Source organism: Ursus arctos, unplaced genomic scaffold (genome assembly GCF_023065955.2).
Source record: "Ursus arctos isolate Adak ecotype North America unplaced genomic scaffold, UrsArc2.0 scaffold_2, whole genome shotgun sequence".
In the NCBI taxonomy this organism is placed as follows: Eukaryota; Metazoa; Chordata; class Mammalia; order Carnivora; family Ursidae; genus Ursus; species Ursus arctos.
Genome location: NW_026622874.1, coordinates 68,860,235 through 68,885,328, shown reverse-complemented (window position 1 = coordinate 68,885,328; position 25,094 = coordinate 68,860,235). Strand labels below are relative to the sequence as shown.

At 45.7% G+C, this 25,094-nt stretch overlaps 1 protein-coding gene across 1 annotated transcript in view; it reads left to right on the top strand.

The window, feature by feature from the left end:
- Positions 1 to 25,094, top strand: part of ADCY9 (adenylate cyclase 9) — a 124,602-nt gene that overhangs the window by 77,802 nt on the left and 21,706 nt on the right. Inside the window, exons 3-5 of the mRNA XM_026520438.4 lie at positions 11,174 to 11,364; positions 22,869 to 22,973; positions 23,896 to 24,113. Coding sequence (XP_026376223.1) covers positions 11,174 to 11,364; positions 22,869 to 22,973; positions 23,896 to 24,113 — 514 coding nt within the window. The remainder of the gene's footprint in view (positions 1 to 11,173; positions 11,365 to 22,868; positions 22,974 to 23,895; positions 24,114 to 25,094) is intronic.

The window sequence follows — 25,094 nt, the reverse complement described above, 5'->3', positions numbered from 1 at the left end:
GTGCAGTTGGTGCACACTGATATGGATGAATCTCGAACATAATGCTGAACCAGAAAAAGCAACTTTCAGAAGAATACTTGTAAAATGTCATTTATTTAAATTAAAAACAAACAAACGCTGTTAATGCTGCCTATTGTTTAGCATTCCACAATATAGCAGCCTGGCACTCAGAAGAGTTAGAAGCTCTCTGGGGGGAGAAGGGCTTGCCATGGAGAAAAGTCCGCAGGGCACCTGAACAGGGCAAGCGACCTTTGATTTCTTACACTGATGGGACCCTGAGTGGTCAACATATTTCTCCTTACATATTTCTGTGTCTAAAATATTGTGTAATAAATTTAAAAAATTCATGCTTATTTTATAGATAAATAACAAAAATATCTAATATACAGAATGAATGTTTTCCATAATCCTATTTCCCTGTTAATATTTTGGCATATTTCGGCGTGCTTCTTTGAGAGGAGGGGGTGGGGAGAGGGAGAAGCAGACTCCCCACTTAGCAGGGAGCTGAACACGAGGCTTGATCCCAGGATCCCAAGATCATGACCTGAGCTGAAGGCAGACACTTCACCGACTGAGCCACCCAGGTGCCCCATGTTTCTTTTAATTAATTGTTTCAGCTTTATTGAGGTAAAATTGACAAAAAATCGTGGGATATTTAAAGTGTGTATTATGACTCCCTATCTTGTGTGTGTGTGTGTGTGTGTGTGTGTGTGTGTGTGTGTGTGTAAGAACACTGAAGTTCTACTCCCTTAGCACATTTCATTTAGACAATACAGTGTTGTGACTGTGGTCACCACATTTTACATTAGGTCCCCAGGCTGTGTTTCTGTGTTTTTAGTCTAGTGTTGTTCAGAATAATTTTTCTTTTCTTTTCTTTTCTTTTCTTTTCTTTTCTTTTCTTTTCTTTCCTTTCCTTTCCTTTCCTTTCCTTTCCTTTCCTTTCCTTTCCTTTCCTTTCTTTTCCTTTCCTTTCCTTTCCTTTCCTTTCCTTTCCTTTCCTTTCCTTTCTCCTTTCCTTTCCTTTCCTTTCCTTTCCTTTCCTTTCCTTTCCTTTCCTTTCCTTTCCTTTCCTTTCCTTTCTTTCCTTTCCTTTCCTTTCCTTTCCTTTCCTTTCCTTTCCTTTCCTTTCTTTTCTTGCCTTGCCTTGCCTTGCCTTGCCTTGCCTTGCCTTGCCTTGCCTTGCCTTGCCTTGCTTTCCTTTCCTTTCCTTTCCTTTCCTTTCCTTTCCTTTCCTTTCCTTTCCTTTCCTTTCCTTTCCTTTCCTTTCTTTCCTTTCCTTTCCTTTCCTTTCCTTTCTTTCCTTTCCTTTCCTTTCCTTTCCTTTCCTTTCCTTTCCTTTCCCTTTCCTTTCCTTCCTTTCCTTTCCTTTCCTTTCCTTTCCTTTCCTTCCTTTCCTTTCCTTTCCTTTCCTTTCCTTTCCTTTCCTTTCCTTTCCTTTCCTTCCTTTTCCTTTCCTTTCCTTTCCTTTCCTTTCCTTTCCTTTCCTTTCCTTTCCTTTCCTTTCCTTTCTTGCCTTGCCTTCCTTGCCTTGCCTTGCCTTGCCTTGCCTTGCTTTCCTTTCCTTTCCTTTCCTTTCCTTTCCTTTCCTTTCCTTTCCTTTCCTTTCCTTTCCTTTCCTTTCCTTTCCTTTCCTTTCCTTTCTTTCCTTTCCTTTCCTTTCCTTTCCTTTCCTTTCCTTTCCTTTCCTTCCTTTCCTTCCTTTCCTTTCCTTTTCCTTTCCTTTCCTTTCCTTTCCTTTCCTTTCCTTCCTTCCTTTCCTTTCCTTTCCTTTCCTTTCCTTTCCTTTCCTTTTCCTTTCCTTTCCTTTCTTTCCTTTCCTTTCCTTTCCTTCCTTTCCTTTCCTTTCCTTTCCTTTCCTTTCCTTTCCTTTCCTTTCCTTTCCTTCCTTTCCTTTCCTTTCCTTTCCTTTCCTTTCCTTTCCTTTCCTTTCCTTCCTTTCCTTTCCTTTCCTTTCTTTCCTTTCCTTTCCTTTCCTTTCCTTTCCTTTCTTTCCTTTCCTTTCCTTTCCTTTCCTTTCCTTTCCTTTCCTTTCCTTCCTTTCCTTTCCTTTCCTTTCCTTTCCTTCCTTTCCTTTCCTTTCCCTTTCCTTTCCTTTCCTTTCCTTTCCTTTCTTTTCTTGCCTTGCCTTGCCTTGCCTTGCCTTGCTTTCCTTTCCTTTCCTTTCCTTTCCTTTCCTTTCCTTTCCTTTCCTTTCCTTCCTTTCCTTTCCTTTCCTTTCCTTTCCTTTCCTTTCCTTTCTTGCCTTGCCTTGCCTTGCTTTCCTTTCCTTTCCTTTCCTTTCCTTTCCTTTCCTTTCCTTTCCTTTCCTTTCCTTCCTTTCCTTTCCTTTCCTTTCCTTCCTTCCTTTCCTTTCCTTTCCTTTCCTTTCCTTTCCTTTCCTTTCCTTTCCTTCCTTTCCTTTCCTTTCCTTTCCTTTCCTTTCCTTTCCTTTCCTTTCCTTTCCTTTCCTTTCCTTTCCTTTCCTTTCCTTTCCTTTCCTTTCCTTTCCTTTCCTTTCCTTTCCTTTCCTTTCTTTCCTTTCCTTTTCTTTTCTTTTCTTTTCTTTTCTTTTCTTTTCTTTTCTTTTCTTTCTTATGATGTTAGCTGCTGTTCTTCCTGTCGTCCTCCTCCAAGCACTCAGCTGTGTGGTGTGGGGCCAGCACCTCTGCTGGGCAGTGACCTGCTTGCCGAACCATCTGGAACCTTCCTTCTCGGGGAGTCTGAATCTACCTCCACTTTCCAGCCCTAGACAGGCGACTTCTGAAGACTCCTCCACCCCCTTGTGTGAATGAGGGGCTCTTGGTTGTTGCCCCAGCTCTGCGTGTCCGTGTGCCCTGTTGCGCGTGCTCTTCTCATATGGGCACTCACTGCTCACTGCCTTGGTTTTGCTTTCAGTTTTGCTTTTTTCAAGAGTGTACAACACGGTTGTGATTTTCTGGAGGCATAGGTTGCAGTCCCACGTTGTGTGGTGTGAGGCTGGTGTGGGAGAGCCGCACACCCAGCCCCTGGCCTCCTGGGTGGCAGAGTGGCCCCACTCTGGCTTCTCAGCCCACGCCTGGCCACACTTTTAAGGTTACTAAAAAACAGACCTCACAAACACAGCTGTGGGTCATCTGGAGAAGTTCTAAAAAGGAAAGACTGCCTCCAGTGCTGAAATGAAATGAGAAATCAGAGATGTCAAAGATGATATAGCTTCTTGATCAATAGAGGTTTTGGGTTTCTCAGCTATTACGGCTTGAGCAAGTCTGCCATGTGCTCTCTGGGAACAAGGAGATGCAGTTTGGGAAACTTTTGGTCAGTGCTCTAGCCAGCAGGCAAAAAACACTCCTCAAAGGAGAGAAAACCTTGATGTGAGCTTCAAACTGGCTTGAAAAGTGAGGAAAAGCGCAGCAGGCTCACAGTGGTACTGGAAACGGGACTTGGGGTCACGCCAGAAGCCTGCATCAACATTTCCACAGAGGAACAGGTGCTGAAGGAACCAGCGTGGCCACCCCCAGGGAAGGCTAGTCAGGAATTGTAAGGATCGGGTGTTTTCCTTTGCATGGTGGGACGTTTGCAGGGAGGGAAGGGTGAGGCCGGCGATGTTGCCCTTCTTCCCAGCTGAAGATGCTCACAGGAAATGTCGCTGCGGGTAGTCTGCCCCTGTGGCAGAAGGAAATGCCTCTACAAGTCAGTCTGCCCTGGATGAGGAGCAAACAGCAGGGTTGAATGTGGCCACGGAAGCCCGAGCCTTCGGCCCTGTTGCTGCTGAGCAAGCGAGCGAGCGGTGGACGAGGTGCCTGGGCAGCCATGCTGTATCGCGCCATGTGGAGGCATCGGTCGGCAGTAGCAGAAGCCGGACAGCCTGAGGGTCACCCGGCTCTCTGGCATTACACTGCCATGGTCAGGGGAGCAAATCCAATGATCCTGGGAGGTAGCTTGTGAAGGTCACACTGGTGTTTTGTTTTGTTTTGTTTAATCTCTCCCAAACTTCTGAGCTCTTGCCATGTCGAGTTTTTGGTTCTTCAAGGTTATTCAGCCTTGTTTCTTATTTATATATTTTCCTATCCTAGTTCTAGCAAGTTAGCTACTTCCAAGCCTATCTTTTTCTTTTTTTCTTTCTACCTGCTGCCGCCCACTCCTTTACCTTGAATTCCCAAGGACGGTGTATTCCTGACCGGCTTTATGTCTCCTCTGAATCTCAGAAAGGTTGCATCTTGAAGTTCACATAGCTTGCTTTCTTTTCCTTTTCCTTTTTTTTTTTTAAACAGCTTCATTGAAGTATGATTCACACCCTATACAAATGCACCCTTCTGACGTACACAATTCAGCAGTTTATCGTATGTTCACAAAGTTGTGCGACCATCCCCACTAAGTGTAGAACATTTTGTCACCCCAGAAAGAAGCCCCAGCCATCTGCTGCTGCCTGTTTGGACCTTTCATAGACACGGAGTCATGGGCTCTGTGGCCTTTGGGACCGGCTTCTCTCACTGAGCGTCACATAGCTCTGTGTCTGTTTTCAGTGTTTTCCTTCGGTTTTCTTTGTCAGGTGGTTAGCTGCGCCCTATTCTCAGATGATGAATTGAGTCATTTATCTTCTTCCAAGAGTCCATCGTCTTTGTACTTAAGTCTGCAACTCTGCAACTATTAATTTTTAAGCTATTAGTTTAACTATTAACTATTAAAATCTTAAAATTAGTAGTTGTTTGTCAGTTCTCTGGGGGAAAGAATACAGTCTGTGACTCCTCCTGTGCCTGATTCAGACCTAAGCTCCAAGCTCCCTCTGCCTGATGGCAATTCCGTGTTACCCTCTGGCGAATAACGATCCATCAGCTAGGTGTTGCTGTTTCGGCTCCTGACACCACCTCTTTTTGTCCTCGTTTCACAGTCTCTTCTGGTTATTTAAACTCTGTTATTATTACTGTATTGCAAGGCAGTTATCATAGACCTTCATTTTTCTTGTTTGTTTTCTGAAGCTCCCTGTAGAAAACTGTTGTCACTTGTGAACATCCCATGAGCACAGAGACCCGAATCCGTGTAATTCTCTCTTCCCGTAGATGTGTGTCGTTACTTACTTACTGTCCTCACCCTCGCTGCCATCCCCCCACACCCCGATTTAAATTTTTGTGAACATTACTTCATGCCTTTTCTGTTTACTGAGTTACTCCTGAGTGCCCCTAAAAACACTCTAAGGAAGAGCATCATCTCTCCCTTTTTATGTACATTAAGTCATTAGATCTCCACAACAGCTCTGTGAGATGCGATTATTGCTGAGTTCCTAGTGTTTGCATTTTATTGATCAGGGAACTGGTGTTGAGTGTTTAAGTCACACTTTTCAACTACACTCAGTCTCTAAAACTGGAGTATGCTTTTTTCCCTCTTCATTCCCTTTAACACTCTGCCCAGTTAGTTCCTCACCCTCAGTAAGTACTCAATAAATAGTCAATTTGTTGTATAAGTAAATGAGTGAAAGAGCAAATGAAGGAATGAGGTAGTACCTGGTGGGCTCCCTATGGGTGTGTCCAATGTTTTCCTTCAAAGAACTTGTTTCTGTGGCCTTTGTGAAGGCCTGTGGCATGAAAGCATAATTCAAGAGTATTTTAGAGGTGGGAGGAGTGGGTCTTTGAAGTTTTCACCACTGGGCTCTTTAGTGTTAATACGTGGCACCATTGCACAGAACGGGGTGGGATTTAGTAAAGGCCAAATATGCAAGTGAAGAAGAAGACGGTACGTGGGAGCATAGTCATTAAGGGCCTGGCACTTGCATTTGGCTGTGATGGCAGCATATTTATTTCCCACTGGTAGAGAGAGGGAAGCGAGGTGCAGAAATGCAGCTGTTCCAGAGGCAGGGTGTAGAGCATGTGCGTGTCTGTCCTTAAGTTTGTTGTGTTAGCTGAAGTTTTCCACCCTTTGTTTCTTTTACCTGCTTGAGTAGCTGTTGCCTATTTTATTATCTGGGACTTCATTTTTTGTAAAGAGGGTTGTTTTACCAACACCCATTTGCCATTGGAACTTGTGATTTATTGTCAAGTGTTGTGACAACCGGGATGAATTAGTCCTTGTGATTAGTGGTTTTATGTAGGAGCAGAAAGGACAGAGACCCATCCAGAGTGTTTTCATGTTAACAAGCTGCAAAATGTTTTGTTTTATTTTGTTTTCCCCACCAAAGCTTCTGGTCTTCTTAAGCAGAAGCAACAGATAATTATGAAATATTGTATGTTTAATTTTGTAGAACCTGGTTATTTGATAGATGAATCTTTTAGTGTTTATTTTCCTTATTGACTGACTACATTTTATTTTATTTATTTTTAAACATCTTATTTATTTACTTGAGAAGGAGTGAGAAAGCGTGAGCGGGGGGAGGGGCAGAGACAGAGAACCTCAAGCAAACTCCATGCTGAGCACGGGGCTCGACATGGGGCTCGATCTCATGACCCATGAGATCACAACCTGAGCTGAAACCAAGAGTCAGACGCTTAACCGACTGAACCACACAGGTGTCCCCCGACTGACTACATTGTCGTTTAAATAATTCTTATGTTCTTGGCCATTGCAGACCTAGTTATGAAGAAAAATACAGTACAAAGTGGAATAACTTTTTAGAATGTTTATGAACTAGGCCAAACTGATTGCCTCTCTTATGTTTATTGTTTCAAATCGTTAGTGATGCAGGCTTCTAGGCATTTGTTATGTTATGCTGCTAACTCCCAAGGTCGCATCTCAGAACATCCTTTCCTTTCTGAGTATGCTCCTCTATCTGCCGAGCCGACATTCAGGTCCTTGATTCTGGGTAATGGAGTCTGTCTCAGTCCAAAGTAAACGCCCTGCAGAAAAAGGCCACGATAAAGAAAGAAGGCCGGAATAGTCTGTCTTTTCCAAAACGGACTTTGGCATATATTCAGATTACTCTTAGTTCACCAAAACCAAGCACCAGTTTTGTGCAAGCCACAGTTTTCATCCTCAAAGAATTGATGGTATGCTTAAGAACATTCACCACATCAGTCCCCTTGGTGCACAGATCCACAGACCAGACCAGCCCCTCCATCAGGTAGGAGGGTGGTAGGAAACCTGTCCCCCTTCTGTAATGTCTGTAAAATGAAGGTAATGAAAAAAGCCATCAATGCTGGTGAGGCTTAATATCAATTACCAAGAAGGAATGTAAGAAATCTTATTAATCTCCTATTTATACTTAATAAATCATTAGCTGCCTTATTTTGACCTTTTGCTCCAAGAGAGTCATTATTACGATCTTGGGTCCAAGTGTGTTGTGGTTCCTCATTAAATCCTTATCTCTTATAAACTCTTTTGACTTGAGACTTTGATGAGGCCGGAACTCAGTCATCCAGCCCAAATACACTTCTAGGGAATTTCACACGGGGCTGCCTTACTCTACCGGGCCAGTACCGCTCCAGATTTGGCAAAAGGTTTCACTTTAGATTTTGGTTTCCACATGGAAGCGTGGATACCTAATTTCTTAGCCCATTTTGCTTGCTGTGGACACCTACATACATCTGACTTTTGGAACACTAGCAGAATTGTGTTCTCAGTACATGTTGATCATCAGGGGCTCCCTAAAGAACACTTCACATTAGAAACAAATTTGGAGCAATTGTTGATTTAACAGTTCTACAAATGTTTTTGTATGTGGAACACAGGGAAGACTCCCAGTGATAGGCAGGTCAGACACCCACATTGATGATAATGCCTCACGTTACGGAGTTATCACTGTGCCAGGCACTGTCATAAAGGCCTCATGCGTGTTACTTATTTCATCTTTGCGTCAGCCCCATGGGGCAAGTCCTGTTCTTCGCTTCATCCTGTGATAAAGTATCTTACTCTAGGTCACCTGGTGGCGAGGTGGTGGGTCCTGAATCTGGGGGTTTCTCTGCAGAATCCATGCCCTGACCCATCTCTGCATGGCCCGTTGTAGAGGCATTGCTTCTGCCACTACGTCTGGGGGAGAGTGGTCTCCTGTTCCTACCGTGACGTCCTGATTCCCAGGTCCCCTAACTCCCTTATCACCCACTGTGACTGGCATTTCCACAGCTCCCTGGCCTTTCCTAAGTCTCATGCCGGCTCCTCGCCATCTCCACCCATACCCCCTGTTGCTCCTAGCATGAAGACTCCCAGAGCTGGTCTACATGGTGCCCTGCACAGGCCCCTGCTCACCCCTGACCATTCCCCCACATGCATCCCTGTTCCAGCCATACTAAATTCACTTCCATCCCTTGACTATGCCTGCCAAAGTCTCCTTTTCTGGGGGCCTGTTCATGATGTGTTGTAGCAACACCCATGGCCTGATGGCAGCTGCCGCAGCCCCTGGCCCTGTTGGCTTTCAGTGGGCTGACCTCTCTTCATCTTTCCATCCTCAGCTTGGAAGGCACTTCATCCAGGAGGCTTCCCTAACCCCCAAGTCTGTAAAGGGCCACTCTCCTGTGCTTCCCAGGGCACCCTCACTTCCTAGTCCTAGGATTTTGTACTCACACCTGCCCCCTGTCTAGATCCGTCTTCAGGTCACCGCCCTATACGGCTGGGGGTCATGGCTGACACGTCCACACCTGTCCTCCCCACACCTATCACAGTGTGTGGCAAACAGGAGGCACTTGATAAGTGATGAATGAGCAGCGATTCAGCAACAACAGGCCTCAGGGATGTGGCCCCTGAGGCAGCGTCAGAGTTCGTGACTGCAGAGCTAGGCCGCTGTCGCTCACGTCCCCTGGTGGAGGGCACGCCTCTACTTGGAAGACTAGCTTCAGCTTCATGCGTATATCTGTTGGGCTCAGTCTGTAGCTCTTCTGTCTGCTGGCTCAGCCTTTTCTCTGCTTTGGTTGTCACACCTCCAGGAAAGGCCTCCTTCACTTCCTGGGCATGTGTGGAGCTGCATGGTGGGGGGCATAAGCAGTTACCTGACCAAGGACTTCCGGGAGCAGGGCCTCTCTGGCTGCCCTGGCTTTGCCTTCCCCGGGAAGTCCTCACCCACAGGGAGCAGCAGCCTCGGGCAGGGGAGCTACCAGCATCGTGCAGGAAACTGTCTTCTGGGGTCAGGGCCAGCTACAGACATAATGAAAACCTGTCCCTGCAGCAGTAGCTCCTCACTGCCTCCCTCCTCCCTCCTTCTGGTCCCCTGGGCGGCCTCTGCAGCAGCACGGTGTGCTGGCCTGGGCCTTCCCCACCCGCTGCCGGGAGACTTATAGGCTGTCTGTTGTGCTGTCAGGGGAGAGCCCATTAGAGCAGCTCTAGGGAACAGGCCTTACCAAGCACTTCTCTGACCAGAAGTAAGTCTACCAGCATGGAGACTACAAGATAGGTAAGAAATAGGACTTTTCTCTGATTAGCCCACAGAGGTTGCATTCTTTGACCCTCCCAAGGCAAGACGGCAAGTGAGTTCAATGTCTTCTGTGATGGAGTCTGAGGAGTTCACACAAAGGTGCTTTTGCTCCTCTGTCATATTCCAGTTTATGTGTCCATTTCAAGTTGATACGTGGACTTAGTTGTGACTGTGAAAGACCTTGTACATTGTGTATTTTTGTTGGAGAAAAAAAATGTGGAAGTTCTGGACCTTAGTTAAGACTGAGTATTTCATGATCTCCTTTGGGGTGAGTTACTGTCCGAAGTTATTTATCTAAGTCTTTCAATTTCCACCTGTGATTTGGCTGTGCTCTAAGATCTCTCTAGGTGACTTAAAAACACATACCATATAGTATTTTTATGAGGAGAAAGGGAGATGAGGAGAGATTGAATGCAGAAATGGTGGCGTAACTATAATATGATGAAGGATAATTAAGTAATCCCCCTAGGTTGTTTAACTAATTTTTTAGAGTAATCTCTATCCACAACGTGGGGCTCGAACTCATGATCCCGAGATCAAGAGTCGCATGCTCTACCGACTAAGCCAGCCAGGCCCCCCTCCTCTTTAGGTAATTACTTTTAAAGCATTTATTAAAATGTCCTGAACGTGAGCACCCATGTGCGTCTAGGAGTGTAGACTCCTCACCTGAAATGTTTCCATAATGCCTTTTCATCACCACCTTCTCCTGAGGCTTCAACTCTCCAAGACAGGGACTTTGTTTTGTTTGAGTCTATTCTCCAGGTATAGCGGACCCCAGCCCTAAAACAAACGTTTATTTGAACAAATTATGTTGCCACTCCCCTCAACAGATTTTCAGCGTGGTTTAATTTCAGTAGGGACTAACAATGGATTCATTTAAATAAGATTTGCTTCCTTTTCAGAAATTGCTTGAGTTCTGTCTGGAAAAGCTGCTTCTTAGTGTTTTCCCAGCAGATAGTTCTTCCAAAGACCTGGAGCAGGGACCTGCCTGCCTGTGAGAGCCACCTAACAGTGTGGCCCACTTTAGTGTGTTATTTCAGCCTTTAATGAGAATTGTAAAGATGCCAGTTAATTGTCCATTTAACTAACTTTTTTTTTTTTTTAAAGATCTTTTATTTATGGGAAAGGGGGGGGGGAGGAGCAGAGGGAGAGGGACAAGCAGACTCCCAGCTGAGTGTGGAGCCCCACTCAGGGCTCAACCTCAGGACCCTGAGATCACGACCTGAGCTGAAACCAAGAGTAAGATGCTTAACAGACTGAGCTACCCAGGTGCCCCTCCCTTTTTTAATGAGGATTTTTGAGAGAATAAAATTCTCGTAGACTACAGCTTGACAAAAGCTGCATGTTCTTGCTGTGAATGTTTGATCCAACGGAAAACTGATACTCGATCATCTGAATCAAGGGAGGTTTTAATTACTCCCGTTGGTGCACATTACGGTCTCATTTTTTGTGGCAGTTTTGCAATAATGACATAGGTAATGCAGTCCATATTCTCGATCACCCTTATATATAGACCGACCAAACAAAATAAACCCAGGAATGTCTAGGGTCAAAAATCAGTGTCTGCTCAGCTACCGGCACAAAGCAGTCATGTGGCCCTTGCATGGAGGAACTTTTTAATGCTCATTTCAGCCCCCCAAGGTAAAACGTGCAGCCAAAGTTCAAACAAAACATGATATAAATAAATGGTGTGTCTCGGAAGCAAACATTCTCCCTGAAATCTGCACGTCTCTGAAAAGATCATAGAAATCAGTAGTTAAATTTGACATTCATATTTTCACTTTACTCTCCACTTTTCAGGAGCATGTTCTGCATAGAGTGCAAGATCGAGCTGCGTTTCAACCAACGGTGGTTTCCATCTGTGCTGATTGTAATTTTTATCCATAGGTTTGAAGACATACCTGATAGCGGGTCAGAGAGCGAAGGAGTCTCATTGCAGCTGCTCAGAGGCCTTGCTTTCTGGCTTTGAGGTCATTGACGGCTCACGGGTGTCCTCAGGTCCTAGGAGACAGGGGACAGCATCGCCAGGGAGTGTCAGTGACTTGGCGCAGACTGTCAAAACCTTTGATAACCTTAAGGTTAGTTTTTTTTTTCTACTTTTACAATTTTATATTAATTCTGCAGTAGAACATGTGAAATAATAAGCAGCCTTTGGGTCTATGGCAGACGACTTGGAATGCCCTTCACTTCAGTTTTTGCGATTTTTAAATTTAGTATGTAGTTACCAGCATTTTGCATTTTTTAATATCTTTGCTTTTTTGACATATTACACACCTCCATTTTCTTTCCACATTGCATCACTGTGCTTCTCACTTGAGCTGTTGTTTTCTTTTTCTGAGACCTATGCTGTCTTTTGGGATCTCTGAAAGCCAATGATAAGTGATAGTAAAGGTGATTCTTCTCGCAACTTACTTGGCGAACTAGTTGGTATCTTATTTCAGAGACCATTTTCTTAAGTCTCCTACATCTCTTGAAATCCAATGTCTCACGATTATTTTAAATTTTGTTGGCATGGGTGAGTCTTGTGGTGTAGCTCACTGACAGAGTGTGGGCCTGCCAGGAACGTTACAGTATTTCATTGTGGGGGCAGAGACCTCTTGGTGGCTGTCTACACGTACCCGTTTCTGTCATCATAAACTACCACAGGATTAACATGGTGGGCCGTGGGCATACGAAACCATGCCAGTGTTTGAGTTGCTCCTCAGTTTTCACATGTGATTTCATTTCCCCCACTGGCATCTCTTGTTTGTTTTTACTCTTGAAATATTTGCTGTTTCCATGTGGAAAAAAAGAAAGAAAGAAAGAAAGAGAGAGAGAGAGAGAGAGAGAGAGAGAAGAAAGAAAGAAAGAAAGAAAGAAAGAAAGAAAGAAAGAAAGAAAGAAAGGAGAGGCACTCATAGCAGTTCCCCCTTCATTGTGTTATGCTCTCAAATAATCAAATGATATGTTGGTCTGGATGATGGCCTGTTGTTACGGCTTTAATCCAGTATGTTCCTGTTTATCCACATTCATTCACAGCTTTGAAAGCCAGCTCTGCTGGTGTTTAAGTTCAACAGGATCATAACGTGGGCATCCAGGTCACTTCCCTCCGCCAGAATCCAGCGTCCCTGTCAACCAGTTGCTTTCTGTAATTCTCATGCTCAGGTTTTCTAACAGCACTTGTGTATCATTTTTGTCATGTGCTTTGTTAATTTAGTGCAGGGTTTTTCAGCCTCAGCACCAGGAACGTTTTGGGCCAGGTAACTGTTTGTGCTGGGGGCCGGCCTGTGCACTGTGGGATGTCAAGCGGCATCCCTGGCCTCCACCCACCAGATGCGAGGAGCACCCCCCCTCCTCCCGTTATGGTGACCAAGAATGCCTCCAGACATTGCCCAGTGACCCCTGACGGGTGAGAGAGGGTAAAATCCCCTCTACTTGAGAATCCCTGAGGTAGGGCACTAGACAAGGTCCTTTCCCATGTCCTCTGGCACACGTGTGACTGCTAACGTGTCTAAAATTTCCTTACTGTCTGCACACTGTCAGGACAGCTTCTTTGCTCGGGGCGATGTTTTGCAGCAGTCAGGAAGAGGAGCTCTCGGCTCACAGGCTGTCCCTGAGCGTGGGCAGGAACAGTTGTAGGGGGAGAAGTTGAAAACGTAGTTTTCCAAATACAGCTTCATTATTTAGAGAGAAATTATTTCCTCCAGGCTTCAAACTGAGCTGTATTTAACTAGAGAAACAGAGCTCAAATCCAAAAATAAATGATGTGTTGTGTTTGCCTGCCATGTAAGATTACGTGTATGTGTATTTCTATGCATAGCCCATAACTTCCAATTTTAGTGACAGCGATTTGATGCTAAATTGACCTTAAAAGGTTTTCTCTTATCCCAAAAGGACATTTCTTGTTCTAGTTATATGTATACTGACAGTGTTGGAGTTATAGCTATAAATAAATTTATCTTTATTTTAAAAATCTGGATAAACAAAAACTATTTAGCATATTCTTTTGTCATTTATAAATTTTCCAAATAATCATTGGAAGTTTTCTGAAAATCTTGTGATCTATTAAGTTAACTGTGTCTGCCAGAAGGAATTTTAGGGGGGAAAAAAGATCTTTGTGCCCCTTCCAGGAGGGAAGGACCAGCTGGATCTTGAAGTACAATTTCTGAGGTATTTTCATGTGAGGACATCTGAGATGAGGACTGCCCCTGCGGTTGGAGTGGAAGGAGCATGGAGAGATAGACAGCGCAGTCTCTACTCAGGCTTTGCCGCTCAGGGGAAGTCGTGCACAGTCTGGCCCCTCTGCTTTTAGTTCGTGGGGTCAGGTGAGAGCAGGCCTCTGTGAGTGCCTTGCAAATAGTAAGCGCAGGGAAACTGAGTGAGTTGTTAGGAGCTGTCGTTGAGCCTGAAAGACAGAAAACTGAGGTCTGCTTCAAGGATTATATACATTCTAATCTGACATAAGTCTTTCTTTTGAGTAAGAGTTTTCACACAACAGAAAATATACTAGCTGCTTGCTTATAAGTTCTTGGGGTGGATTTATCCTGTGCACTTGTCAGGATCTCCCACATGTAGTTGGTTTGTCGCCTTCTGTTGTCCACACTATGTTTAGTTTTTCTGTGTAGCTAGAAGCGCCGACCAGTTTCTCCTAATCCTTTGCCAGGGTCCGTTGATTCTCCCTGTGAATGAGCTTCTTTCCTTTGTGGCTGCTGCCCCCTTGTCCAGCGAGAGGTAGCTCCCGAGTGGATTTCTGTCACTGACCCCGCATCTCCCTGCCCAGCACAGGAAGCCCTGGCTCGCGGAAGGGGCCTGTGTCAGGCAGTGTTTCCCTTGAAAGTACATTCCCTTGAGTTGTAGGTTCTCAGGTTGGGAATAGGGGGTAAGTATGGAAAAAGCATTCTTTGGTCAAGGAAACCTGCACAGTTCCTGGCTACATGCTGCAGAGAGGGCTCTGTGCTCCAGGACGTCTTGGAGCCTTTTGTGTGCTACTGCACACGTTAGGCCTCCAGAGAGGGATGTGGCGGCGGTCTCCTCGTGCTTCTGTGACCACAGACTTCGTTCTTCGAGCCACACCTTATGGCGGAATGATTGTGTGGTGGAAGGAGTTTCATGCAGGAACCAAGAAATTAGGGAAAGGTATTGAGTGAATATTCCTCAGGTGATTGCATGCGTGCCTTGGTCCTGTTGTTCCTGTCACCTGCAGGGCACCTCACTGTCCCTTTTCCTCTGAGCTGCTCTTCCTTGCCCTCTTCAGTATCATTGGAGTTTCCTGTGACTCCTCCAGCTAACAGTGCTGTCTCCCCATCTCCACATCCTCGGTCCGTTCAGCTGTAACATATACCTGTACTTGTCTCTTACACAGCTTCCTATGAGCTCTTTGAATGTGGGTAGAACCCATGTGTGAAATAACTTACGTTTTTCCCAAGTGTACAGCCTGGCATGTGGTAGATAATTATAACTTTCTTTTGGTTTAAGTTTTTTATTCTTGAATGATACACAGAGAACTCGTAGCTCTGCAGAACTAGGCCAAGAAGGACTGAGTTCGGAAGCCCAGGCAGAACTGAATAGAAGCAGGTAATGTCAACGAAGCATTTGTTTTCCACTCCTAGTGCACGTGTCCTATGTGAGTTGTCTCCCAGTTCATAGCTGGAGGATTTTTACCTAATACTTCATTAAATAGTCTGAGAGCTGTGATGACCTAGTAGTGATGTCAAAGGCCAAAGGGTTTGGCCCTGAGGTCGTAGGTCAGAGGGACCCCTTCCCACACCCAAGCCTTGGCTTGTAGAGTGACTGGTAGTGAGAGTTTCTCATCAGGAAGGCCCTGGATAGCATAATGGGGGGAGAGGAGTACTACTGTAGAAAGGGCCAGGACTTAAAATCAAAGATCCTTCTCGAAGCCTTGGCTTTGGGACTGTGAGCAAGTCACTTAGTTTCTCTTGGCCATAGTGAGACAGTGATGAGTATCTCCCAGGTTTGCTGTGAAGATTAGCTGAAGTAATGCCCATGAATGTTAGGTTTGGAGTAGAAGCTCAGTTAAAACCAGACACGTGTGTATTCACTCCACGTGGAGAAATGGACAATGACCATGGTAGGAGTGAAGAAGGGCAGGAGGAGACTGACACTGCTTTGATTTGTCAACAAGGAATCACTGACTCTCTCAGGAAGGTCTTGCTTTCTCTGTTTATTCTGATGTGAGGGAGGTTCTTCAGTTTTCGCTGTAGGGGATGTAACCACGTCACAAATGTGACATCGGAGCATGAGCACCTTGGCCTGTTCAGTGTGTCCCCAGCTCTGCAGTGGATGTCTGCGGCTCCTTTTCCAGGAGCATTGTGCGTGATGGACAGATTGAGACTACGTGTGCCAATAAACATAGCTTGTCTAGCATCTTCGAGAAGAACAAAGAAACGAAAACCAAAGATGTGGATTTTTTTTTTTTAAATCACATCAGTCCTAGCCAGTGAACTTTGTGAGCCGTGAAAGCATCTTAGTTCATCTCTAAAGGACCTCATTGGAAACACACCTGCTCAGCTAGTCTTTGTGAATTTAACCTTAATCTATTATTCAGAACCCTGGGGCTGTGCGCTCATAGAGCATTTCTACACGTTTACTGTTAGTAATGAGGCTAATGATGTGGATTTGCCCACATGGGGGCAATTCAGGGAGGATCTCTTCTCTTTTCAAAAGGGTAATACTTTCCCTTTGAGGTTGGTAGCCCCAGGGACTATCCTTCTATGGCAGTCCCTATGACTTTTTTAATGACTCTAAATAAATGGTCACTTCTTTTATCTCCCTGTTACTTGTATGTAAAATCACTATGAGTAGGCTCCGTGGGCTCAGTGTGAGGAGGCAGCTGGCCTTTTAGTTCATTTCAGAAATAGAAAAGGTAGTAGATATCTGTCTATCTATCTATCTATCTATCTATCTATCTATCATTTAGACATTAAATAAGTATTTCTTATAAATGGTGGTCAAATTGGTAGTGGTGATGGTTGCATAATTCTGTGAATACACTAAAAGCCACAGAATTATATACTCTCTAGATGGGTTAATTGTGTGGTATGTGAATTGTCTTGATAAAGCTGTTATAAAATAGATAGTCTGATTGCTGGCTGAAATGTGAACATAAAGTAAGCTTTTTTAAAAAAGACTTTCAGGTTTTATCTATAGTTCCAGTCATGTGTGTTTCCTTCAGGTAGGAGAAAACCTGTCCATGGAAGTCAACACCTTACGGAAGAGTTCCAGCTGATGGAGGTAGAAGGAGTGAGGGAGAGAGAGAACCAACACTAGAGGACCTCAGTAGTATTTGCTGCAGGCAGGGTCCCTCAGTGAGTTCTAGAATTAGTGGGTAAAAGTTTAAGGAGAAACAGGATATTTGCACAGCCTCCAAGGACCCCCCCCCCAGGATACTTGCTGATTACAAAGAGAAGAATAGTAACTCCACAGTGGAAAACCTGGCAGGCCCTGTCTCACTGAATGATGAAGGCTGGCATCACAATTAATAAGACTCGCAGTGTTGTGTACGTGCCCCCATCTCCATCATGTGATGTGCTGACAAGGGCACGTCACCTTTGTGGGGTCCTTCTCCCAAATCCTAAACCTCGTCCAACTCACGAGAAAGCATCAGACGAGTGCAGATCCAAGGCCCGTCTACAAAACACCTGACGCCTGACCAGGACATTGCAACAGTGACAAGTCATCAAAGACGAGATAAGACTGAAAACCTGCCACAGGCTGGAGGAGACAAGGACACCCTAAATGCAGTGTGGGATCCCGGTACAGAAAAAGGCGGTTTGGGGAAAAGCTGGGAAATGTGAGCGTAGTTAGTAGTACTGTGCCAACGCTCACGCCATAGTCTCGATGGCCGTGCCATGGTTGCCGAGAGATGCTGACGTTCGGTAATGCCGGAGAAGGACACGTGGCAGCTCTCTGAACTGTCTTTCCCGCTCTCCATAAGTCTAAGCTGTTTCACAGTTTAAATGTCTAATACGTATGTATTAACTATTTTAATGTATTTATGTTATGTTAATCATATATAATACAAATGTAAGTGTGTGACATTGTGTTTCTATGATATATTACGTATGAATTGACATGAGAAGATATGTCCAGCATCATCAGGTAGTGAAGTATTACACGTTAACGAAATTTCCCAAAATACCCAATGTTTTCTTTCTTTTTTTTTTTTTTTTTAAAGATTTTATTTATTTATTTGACAGAGATAGAGACAGCCAGCGAGAGAGGGAACACAAGCAGGGGGAGTCAAGCAGGGGGAGTGGGAGAGGAAGAAGCAGGCTCATAGCAGAGGAGCCCGATGTGGGGCTCGATCCCAGAACGCCGGGATCACGCCCCGAGCCGAAGGCAGGCACCCAACCGCTGCGCCACCCAGGCGCCCCTACCCAATGTTTTCTTATTTTGACTTCCTGATGGAATATTTCCACAGCACAGGAATGATCTGCTCAACTTATCAGCCTCAGTTATGAGACTCGGTGGTTGTTTAGGGTTCAGGAGTCTGAGCAGGGTTTTGTGACTCTACACTCCATGACTCTGAGATCTTGGGTCTGATTTTTACGAGTTTTTTGTTTTATTTTGTTGTTATTTGCCTCCTGTATTCTTAGATTGTGCATTTTCTATTCTTAAAGCTTCTGGGATGCCTTTCTTTTTCTGTAACAATTTCTGCTTCTCCTTTTCTCTAGTATTTTGATTGCAGAAATCATCTTGGAAGTGTTCATGCCTATGCTAACGCACTAGCTTAAGCAGTGTCACACCCCCGCCCCCGCCCCCGGAGGGCAGCAGAGGCCAGGCTGACTGAGGCCCCACGGTGCAGGCAGTTCCTGCTCCCTCCGAGATGTCCCATGCACGGATGGGGTCCAGGGTTCAGCTGCCTGGGCTTAAGCTCCCCTCTGTCACTCTCTGACTGAGACTCTGGGCAAGACCTTTCTGTTCTCTGCCTCAGTTTCCTCTGTGTGGAACGGAGTGAATCATAGCGTGTGCTTCCTGGGGGCTTATGAGGACTGCCGGCAGAGAGCTGAGAACCTCGGGTGGGTCTCAGTAGGTCTGTTTGTTGTTACTGTTGCACGTTCCTGTCTGCCACATTCAGCCTGAGTTTTGAGTTTGGGAGCAAGGGTTGCTTCTCTTGGTCATAAGACAGCTTACCAAATAGTCATGCTCAGCAGACTAAACAGGCAAAGCCAGGGCTTTTCTGATGTTTCCTCTTCATTTCTCAGAAAAGAGGTTTCCCTGCTCTCTTCCTTGACAGTTATGAAAAAGGACAGCTGTTGGCTTAGAAATGATTTATCTTGTGAAGAGAAATAGCCTTGAAGAAAAACCTATTTTATAACTCTATGCCATATATTCCGAATGTGTGTATTGAAATGTGTTAAAAACAAATGCAAATGTGCTCAGTTGTGTTAGAGAAATAGTTATCATACCCCCTCCAAAGCCCACGTCTTCGTTGGGGGAAGGAGCAGAGATCATCTGGGAAAATGCAGAGTTTGCTCTTGGGTGTTCTCCAAGGGATCTCGGGTTTCCCAGGCAACAGCCAGCACACTTCTTAGCCCATAGAGTCCTCTGTTTTGGGGACCTTAGCTGGTCTTAATAAAGCTTCCCTTGGTGCCAGCATGCCAGTAGCACCACTTAGAAGAACCAGGAGGTGGTCATAACTGCTTGGGTAACTTCAGGGGAATGAGGCCCAGGAGGTCATAGTGCCAGGATTACCCCTGGGTCCTCCTGCGTTAGGAAGGGACGCCAGAGAGAGGCTGCATGGTGGTCAGGGACCAAGGGCCTGCAAGCCAACTCCTACCGCTGACGAACCTTTGTGTCCTCCGAGAGGCCTCGTGGTGTGTTATGAGGATTAACTGAGATCAGGCACACGAGACCACGGACACTGCACGGATGAGGCCCTGATTACTGTTCACAGGTATGTCCTCAGCACACAGGTGATTCTCCATCACAGCAGCTGCCGTCATTGTTGACTTTATCTGATGCATTGGGGATGCCTCCCAAGATGGTAAGGTACCCCACATAAAGGCCAAAATGCTCTTCCCAGTGAGGGCTTCTCAGCAGGAGGAGAGGCAGACATTTAATGGGTGGGGAAACATTTCACAGAGGTATCTGTGTGCTTGGCAAAAACCAGTTTGTGACATGTTTTAACTCAGACGAAAATGAAGCTGGGAAATAGTTAAAGTTTTTGTGGGTAGTAGAGAGGGGACACAGAGCCACCCTCTGTTGCCCGGTGGGATCTTCCTGGTGCAGAAGGGACGCTCGCCACACATCAGAAGGGAATGTCAAGATGTGAGGATGTCTCCATCAGGGCAGGTGGGCTTCTCTAAGATTTTTTTGTTTCATTTTTTTAAAGATTTAATCAATGAAATTTCCCCCCCAAAGCAAAGTAGATGAGGAAGAAATAGAAGGACAAAAAGCCACAGTTTGAAAGCACAATGAAATGATCTTCTGACCCCATATGCTGTCAGTTCCTGGGGCTGCTTTGCTACGGGCCAGCCTGGAGTCCCCATTCCCTGGATGAAACTGCTCGGGGGGTGCAGAGGGAGTCATGAGCACTATTCAGGGGAGTCCCAGCCGCAGTGCCTGCTCTTTGCTGCTTGACATGTGACTCTGACAAGCCCCTGAGCCTCCCTGAGGACAGTCTCTGAGGCCATTTATGAACATTATGTCTGTTCCTTTGTTCCCTGAGGTTCTTTTGTGGACCGTCTACCAGACCTTACTTCCGTATTAGACCATTTTATCACGGCCAGGTACAGGCCGCATAGCCTCTCTGTGTCAAAGGGATGTGGACTTGGGTTGCCCAGTTGTGAAGACCATGGTCACAGGCTCCTGGAGATCAGCCCAGTCCCCATGGACACTCCCGGTCTCCACAGGCCTTCCAGCCCTTTTGCAGTCAGCTTCCGGAGAGAGGGTACCGTGCTGAAGTTGTGTGCCTTCGGTGCGTGTGCAGGGAGTCCTTCGCAGATGGTGTGTGCCCTCTGCTGTCCAGTGGGTTTGCTAGTCTCTGTTGCATATTTGTTGCTCTAAGTGCATAAAACATCTTGTATGTGTAAAGCCAGCGTGTATGGCGGGTTCCTAAGAAGCAGTCTATTTTTAAAGTACACGTGGTGTGCTTGAGGAGAGAAAAGTACTTAGGAACAAACCGAGACCAAGAGATACCAAGGATGGCTGTCCTGTCTGTGATAAGCACATCAAATTACAGCTGCGTTGTCTTCATAACCGGAAGTTTTACTGTTAAGGACCAACATGTGTTGAGTACCCACTAGCACCTCAGTCAGAGCCCAGGGTGGTAAATACCTGTGCGTCTGCTCGTGCAACCTTCCCCCCTGCCAGACATCCCCAGTCAGTCACAGTCCTGCCACGGGGGCGGGATGCGGCTTCCTTGTCCTTGCCCACTCTTCCATGACGTCGGTCGTGGGAGACACAGCCCCGTTGTGGAAAGGAGAAACTGAGGCTCAGAGATCTCCCTACGCTAGTCAGTGTTCAACCAGGATTTGGTCCATGACACTTGATTTCAAAACCAGTGCCTCTGATCCCTGTGCTACACTACCAGTAATCACTGGAGTTAACTTCCAGGAACTTAGTAGAACTAGTGTTGTCACACTACTTCTCTAGTCTTCAAGTGTAAAAACTGGCCAGAGAAATAACTATTACTATTTTGTCGTGTCTGCTCAAGATTGGGGAAAGCCCCAGACCCTAAGGGTATGACTCAGGCTAGAGTCTGTGGGACTGTCTGAGGCACTATGCCATGCCCACGGCTCCCCCTGGACCACCAGGTGGCCCTTGCAAAGGCCGTTGTTGCACCAGAGGGGCAGCCTGCCACCACCGCCACCACCAGAGCCATTCACTCCCACCCCCTGCTAGGGAGCCCTTCAGGAGTCTTGCTTGGCTTGTCACTGGTGGGTGGTGACTTCACCCCTCCCGAAGGGGCTGGGAGGGCCGCTCCAGGGGCATAGTGTTGGATTTTGTTCTTTCATTTGAGAAGATCAGTGGCCCCATTAGTGACATGTTTTGAAGTTTAATTCAGTCATTACCAAGGTGCATTAAAATAAATTTATATATTATATTACTGACAATTAGAACATTCTGCTCCTGTTAATAATGTCAGTGTTTAAAGAGCTATAGGCCTGTTTTACCTTGGTACTGCTGTTTACTCAGGTATGTTAGTTAATGACTTGGCCTGCTGCTTTGCCGTATATATTTTCATTTTTCGAACGAATATGAATGTTCAAACTTGCGCATTGCATCAGATTTCCAGATGACACAACTCTTTAGAATCTTTATTTCTTTTATTTAACACAGCCGAGGCCTGAAATCTCACTTAGGTTGTGATGTAGCTCATACCCTTTCCTGTGGGTACTAAGTGATATTTACTTTAAATTTCTAAAATAGTGCCTAGCCTTCTGTAATGTATTCCAGTGTGCCACAGTGCTTATTTTGCTAGAAATTGTCAGAGTCCCTCTAAATCTGTTCTGCTGCCATTCGTCTTCTCCACTGGAAGCTCTTAGTTGCTGTCTTGGTGGTGGCTCCGGTTTACAGGGTCCCATCGATAGTAAATTGATTGAGGACTCACTGAGTGCCAGGAGCAAGGCTAGACTATCTACACACGTCTTCACTTAGTTCTCACCACACATCTGCAAGAGCTGTGTCAGCACCTTCTTTTATAGGTGAGAGGACGCAGGTGAGTGATTTGAAAGGGGCATCTCCACACACTGGTTGTGAGAAGCAAAGCCTGGCCCTTTCTGCTCTACCTGTTGGTATTAAGCCTAGACTTCTCTTTTCTAGATCAGTTAATTGCTCAGGCTTCTGAGAACTCCTAGGTCTGTAAGCATGTCCCTCTGACTTTCCTGCCTGTTTTACATGAAGAACTCACCATCACACAGAGCTCAAGAACTCGTGTAGGCTATTGGCTGGTTGGTGGGCTTAATAACAGCTTTATTGAGATATAATCCACGTTACCATAAAATTTACCGTTTTATAGTATACAGTTTGGTGGTTTTAGTATACTTGCAAGATTGTGCGACCATCACCACAGTCTGTTTTGGAACATTTCCATCACCCTTCCATAAAGGAACTCCACACCCATTAGATCACTCCCCATTCCTTCGTCCCCTCAGCCCTGGCACCCACTAATCTCCTCACCATCTCTATGAATTTGCCTTTTCTGGACATTTTCTACCGATGGAATCATATAACCCATGGTCTTTTGTGTCTGGCTTCTGTAACCTGACAGTGTTGGCAAGGTTCATCCATGTTGGAGTAGGTGTCAGTGTTTCCTTCCTTTTTATGGCTGAATCATATTCCATTCTGTGGATAGACCACATTTTGTTGATCCATTCATCCATTGATGGACATTTGAGTTGTTTTACTTTTTGGCTGTTACAGACAGCGCTGCTCTGGGTAGCCATGTGCCAGTCTTCGTGTGGACGTGTTTCTGTTTTCACTTCACCAGTTTGTTTTTAACTCCTGCTCGAGCGGCACAGGAAGCCTTCCACTTGGTTACCACCATTCAGTGTGGCAGCCACTTGCAACAATAAACTTGAATTACAGGTTGTGGCCGTGCTTTCTGGGTGTGTTCCTATGGTGTATGTTTTTCTTATAGACCTGTCCTTCATGCGGAATCACGTTTGCCCCCAAATCGGAAGCTGGTGCAGAAGGAGGAGCGGTCCAAAATGGCTGTCAAGAGGAGCATAAAAACAGCACCAAGGTAACAAGCTCTTGTCTGTTATTCCTGTCAGTTCCTCTCCTGGTGCCTCTACCTGAGGTGACATTCCTGTCTGGTCGGCTTCTCATTTCTAAGAGTAACTCCTCTTAGGTGACACCATTCCACACCTTCTCATCCTGATGATTTTGAATAGATCAGTAAAGATCAGGATGGAGAGTCCTTCTAGCCCTTGTGAAGTAATCACATGGCCAGCTGGATGGGACTCCCTTCAGGGACAGTAAAAGCTTGAAGCCACATGGACTATAGTAGCTAGGGAAGATCTCTGGTGCCGGAACATGTGGTAGAGTGTGGATGTGCAGAGAGAAAGGGTTCTGCAGGAGCAAAGGTGCATCGCGAAGAGAGGCTTGGGGTCGGGGCCAGCAGCGAGGACACTGCCAAAGAATTCTCACCTGGAGACAGAGCCAGGACTGCAGTAGAAAGCAGAACAAAGATCAAATCTGAGAGCCCTTCCAAGAACGCTTATAAAGGCTGACTCTCCAGGGAGGCCTATGTCTGTTATCCTCCACCTTGTTTCACTTGCCACCTTCCCCTAGATGGATCCTCGTGTCACTTCCACTGCCCCAGCCCCCCAGACCTTCCCCCATGGCCCTCTGCAGTGCCGAGTCTGTGGTAGCAAGCTCCAAGAGCCTCAACTCTTCCTTGACCTTCTTTCCACCTCCTCACTGGCCCTTCCCACGATGTCACCTTCCTGGATGCCTCAACCCCTGGAGGTGCAATCTGACGAGATAGGGGGATGGGGAGAAGCAGACGGGAGGAGAGGTGGAGCGTCAGGTTAGAACAGAGATGTAAAGGTGCTGGTCAGGTGTGCAGTGGGGCCCCGACGTGGCAAGGTTAGGATGGAATAGCACTGTCGCATGCTCACTGCAGCCTGTGTCTGCCCCCCACCACCCTTGTCTTGAGGCAGGCTCCTGGAGCACCGAATTCCAAAACTCAGAATGGACTTCTGAGCCCTCCCCAAGAGGAAAAGCTCACCAACAGTCAGACCTCCCTGTGTGAGATCTTACAGGAAAAGGGAAGGTGGGCAGGAGTGAGCTTGGACCAGTCAGCTCTCCTTCCGCTGAGATTCAAGAACATCCGGGAGAAAACAGATGCCCATTTTGTCGATGTTATCAAAGAAGACAGGTAAGAGTCAACCATTCCCAATGAAAGTAAAGATTTGCAGGTAGGAGTCTCTCCCTTTTCCTGAGTCACCTTATCCCCATGTGTTTGCCCCTCCATTGTCAGTATTTTACTTTATTTTGAAGTAATTTGAAACTTACAGAAAAGTTGCATGAATAATACAAAGAATTCTCATTTTATCCGTTGCTTGATTTATCAATTTGTAACATTTTACTGTGTTTTATTCTCTCTCTTTCTTTATGAAATTTATGTGTGTGTTTTTTTTTCTGGACCATTTCTTGGTAAATTGGATATGCCATGCCCTTTGCCCCTAAATACTGTATTTCCTAAATTACAAAGATGTTCTTTTACATAATCATGGTTACCAAATTCAGGAAATCCTACATGGATATGTATTTGATCTATGGTTCATATTCCAGCTTGTCTAGAAATTTTGGCCACAGAAATGACGTGTCCTTCTCAGGTATCCCATCCAGAGGCACATGGTGCCCATTTGTCTTCCGTCAGTGAGAGTAATTTTGAGCAGCCAGGCAACTGTTGTTGACCTCTCCAATCTGTGGTTATTTTCTCCTTGTGACTACTAAGCAATACTTTAAGATCATGCACATATTCCATTCCTCAGCAGACTTCCCTAGATTTCATCTCCATCGTGGTTCTTGCTTGAAATAACCTTTATTGTGTTGGTTCAGAATGTCAGTCCTGCTTCAGTACCAACTGCACATTGGCAAGGGGAGCACATTGACATGACTCCATGTCATGTTTTTAAAAAATTCAATTTATTTATTTTAGAGAGAGAGGTCAGGAGAGGGGCCGAGGGAGAGAGAGAATCTCAAACAGACTCCCCGCTGAGCAGGGAGCACGACGTGGGGCTCGATCTCACGATCCTGAGATCACAACCTGAGGCAAAACCAAGAGTAGGGTGCTTAACCGACTGAGCCACCCAGGACACCCTCCATCAGTTGTTTTTCACAGTTTCTAGGACCC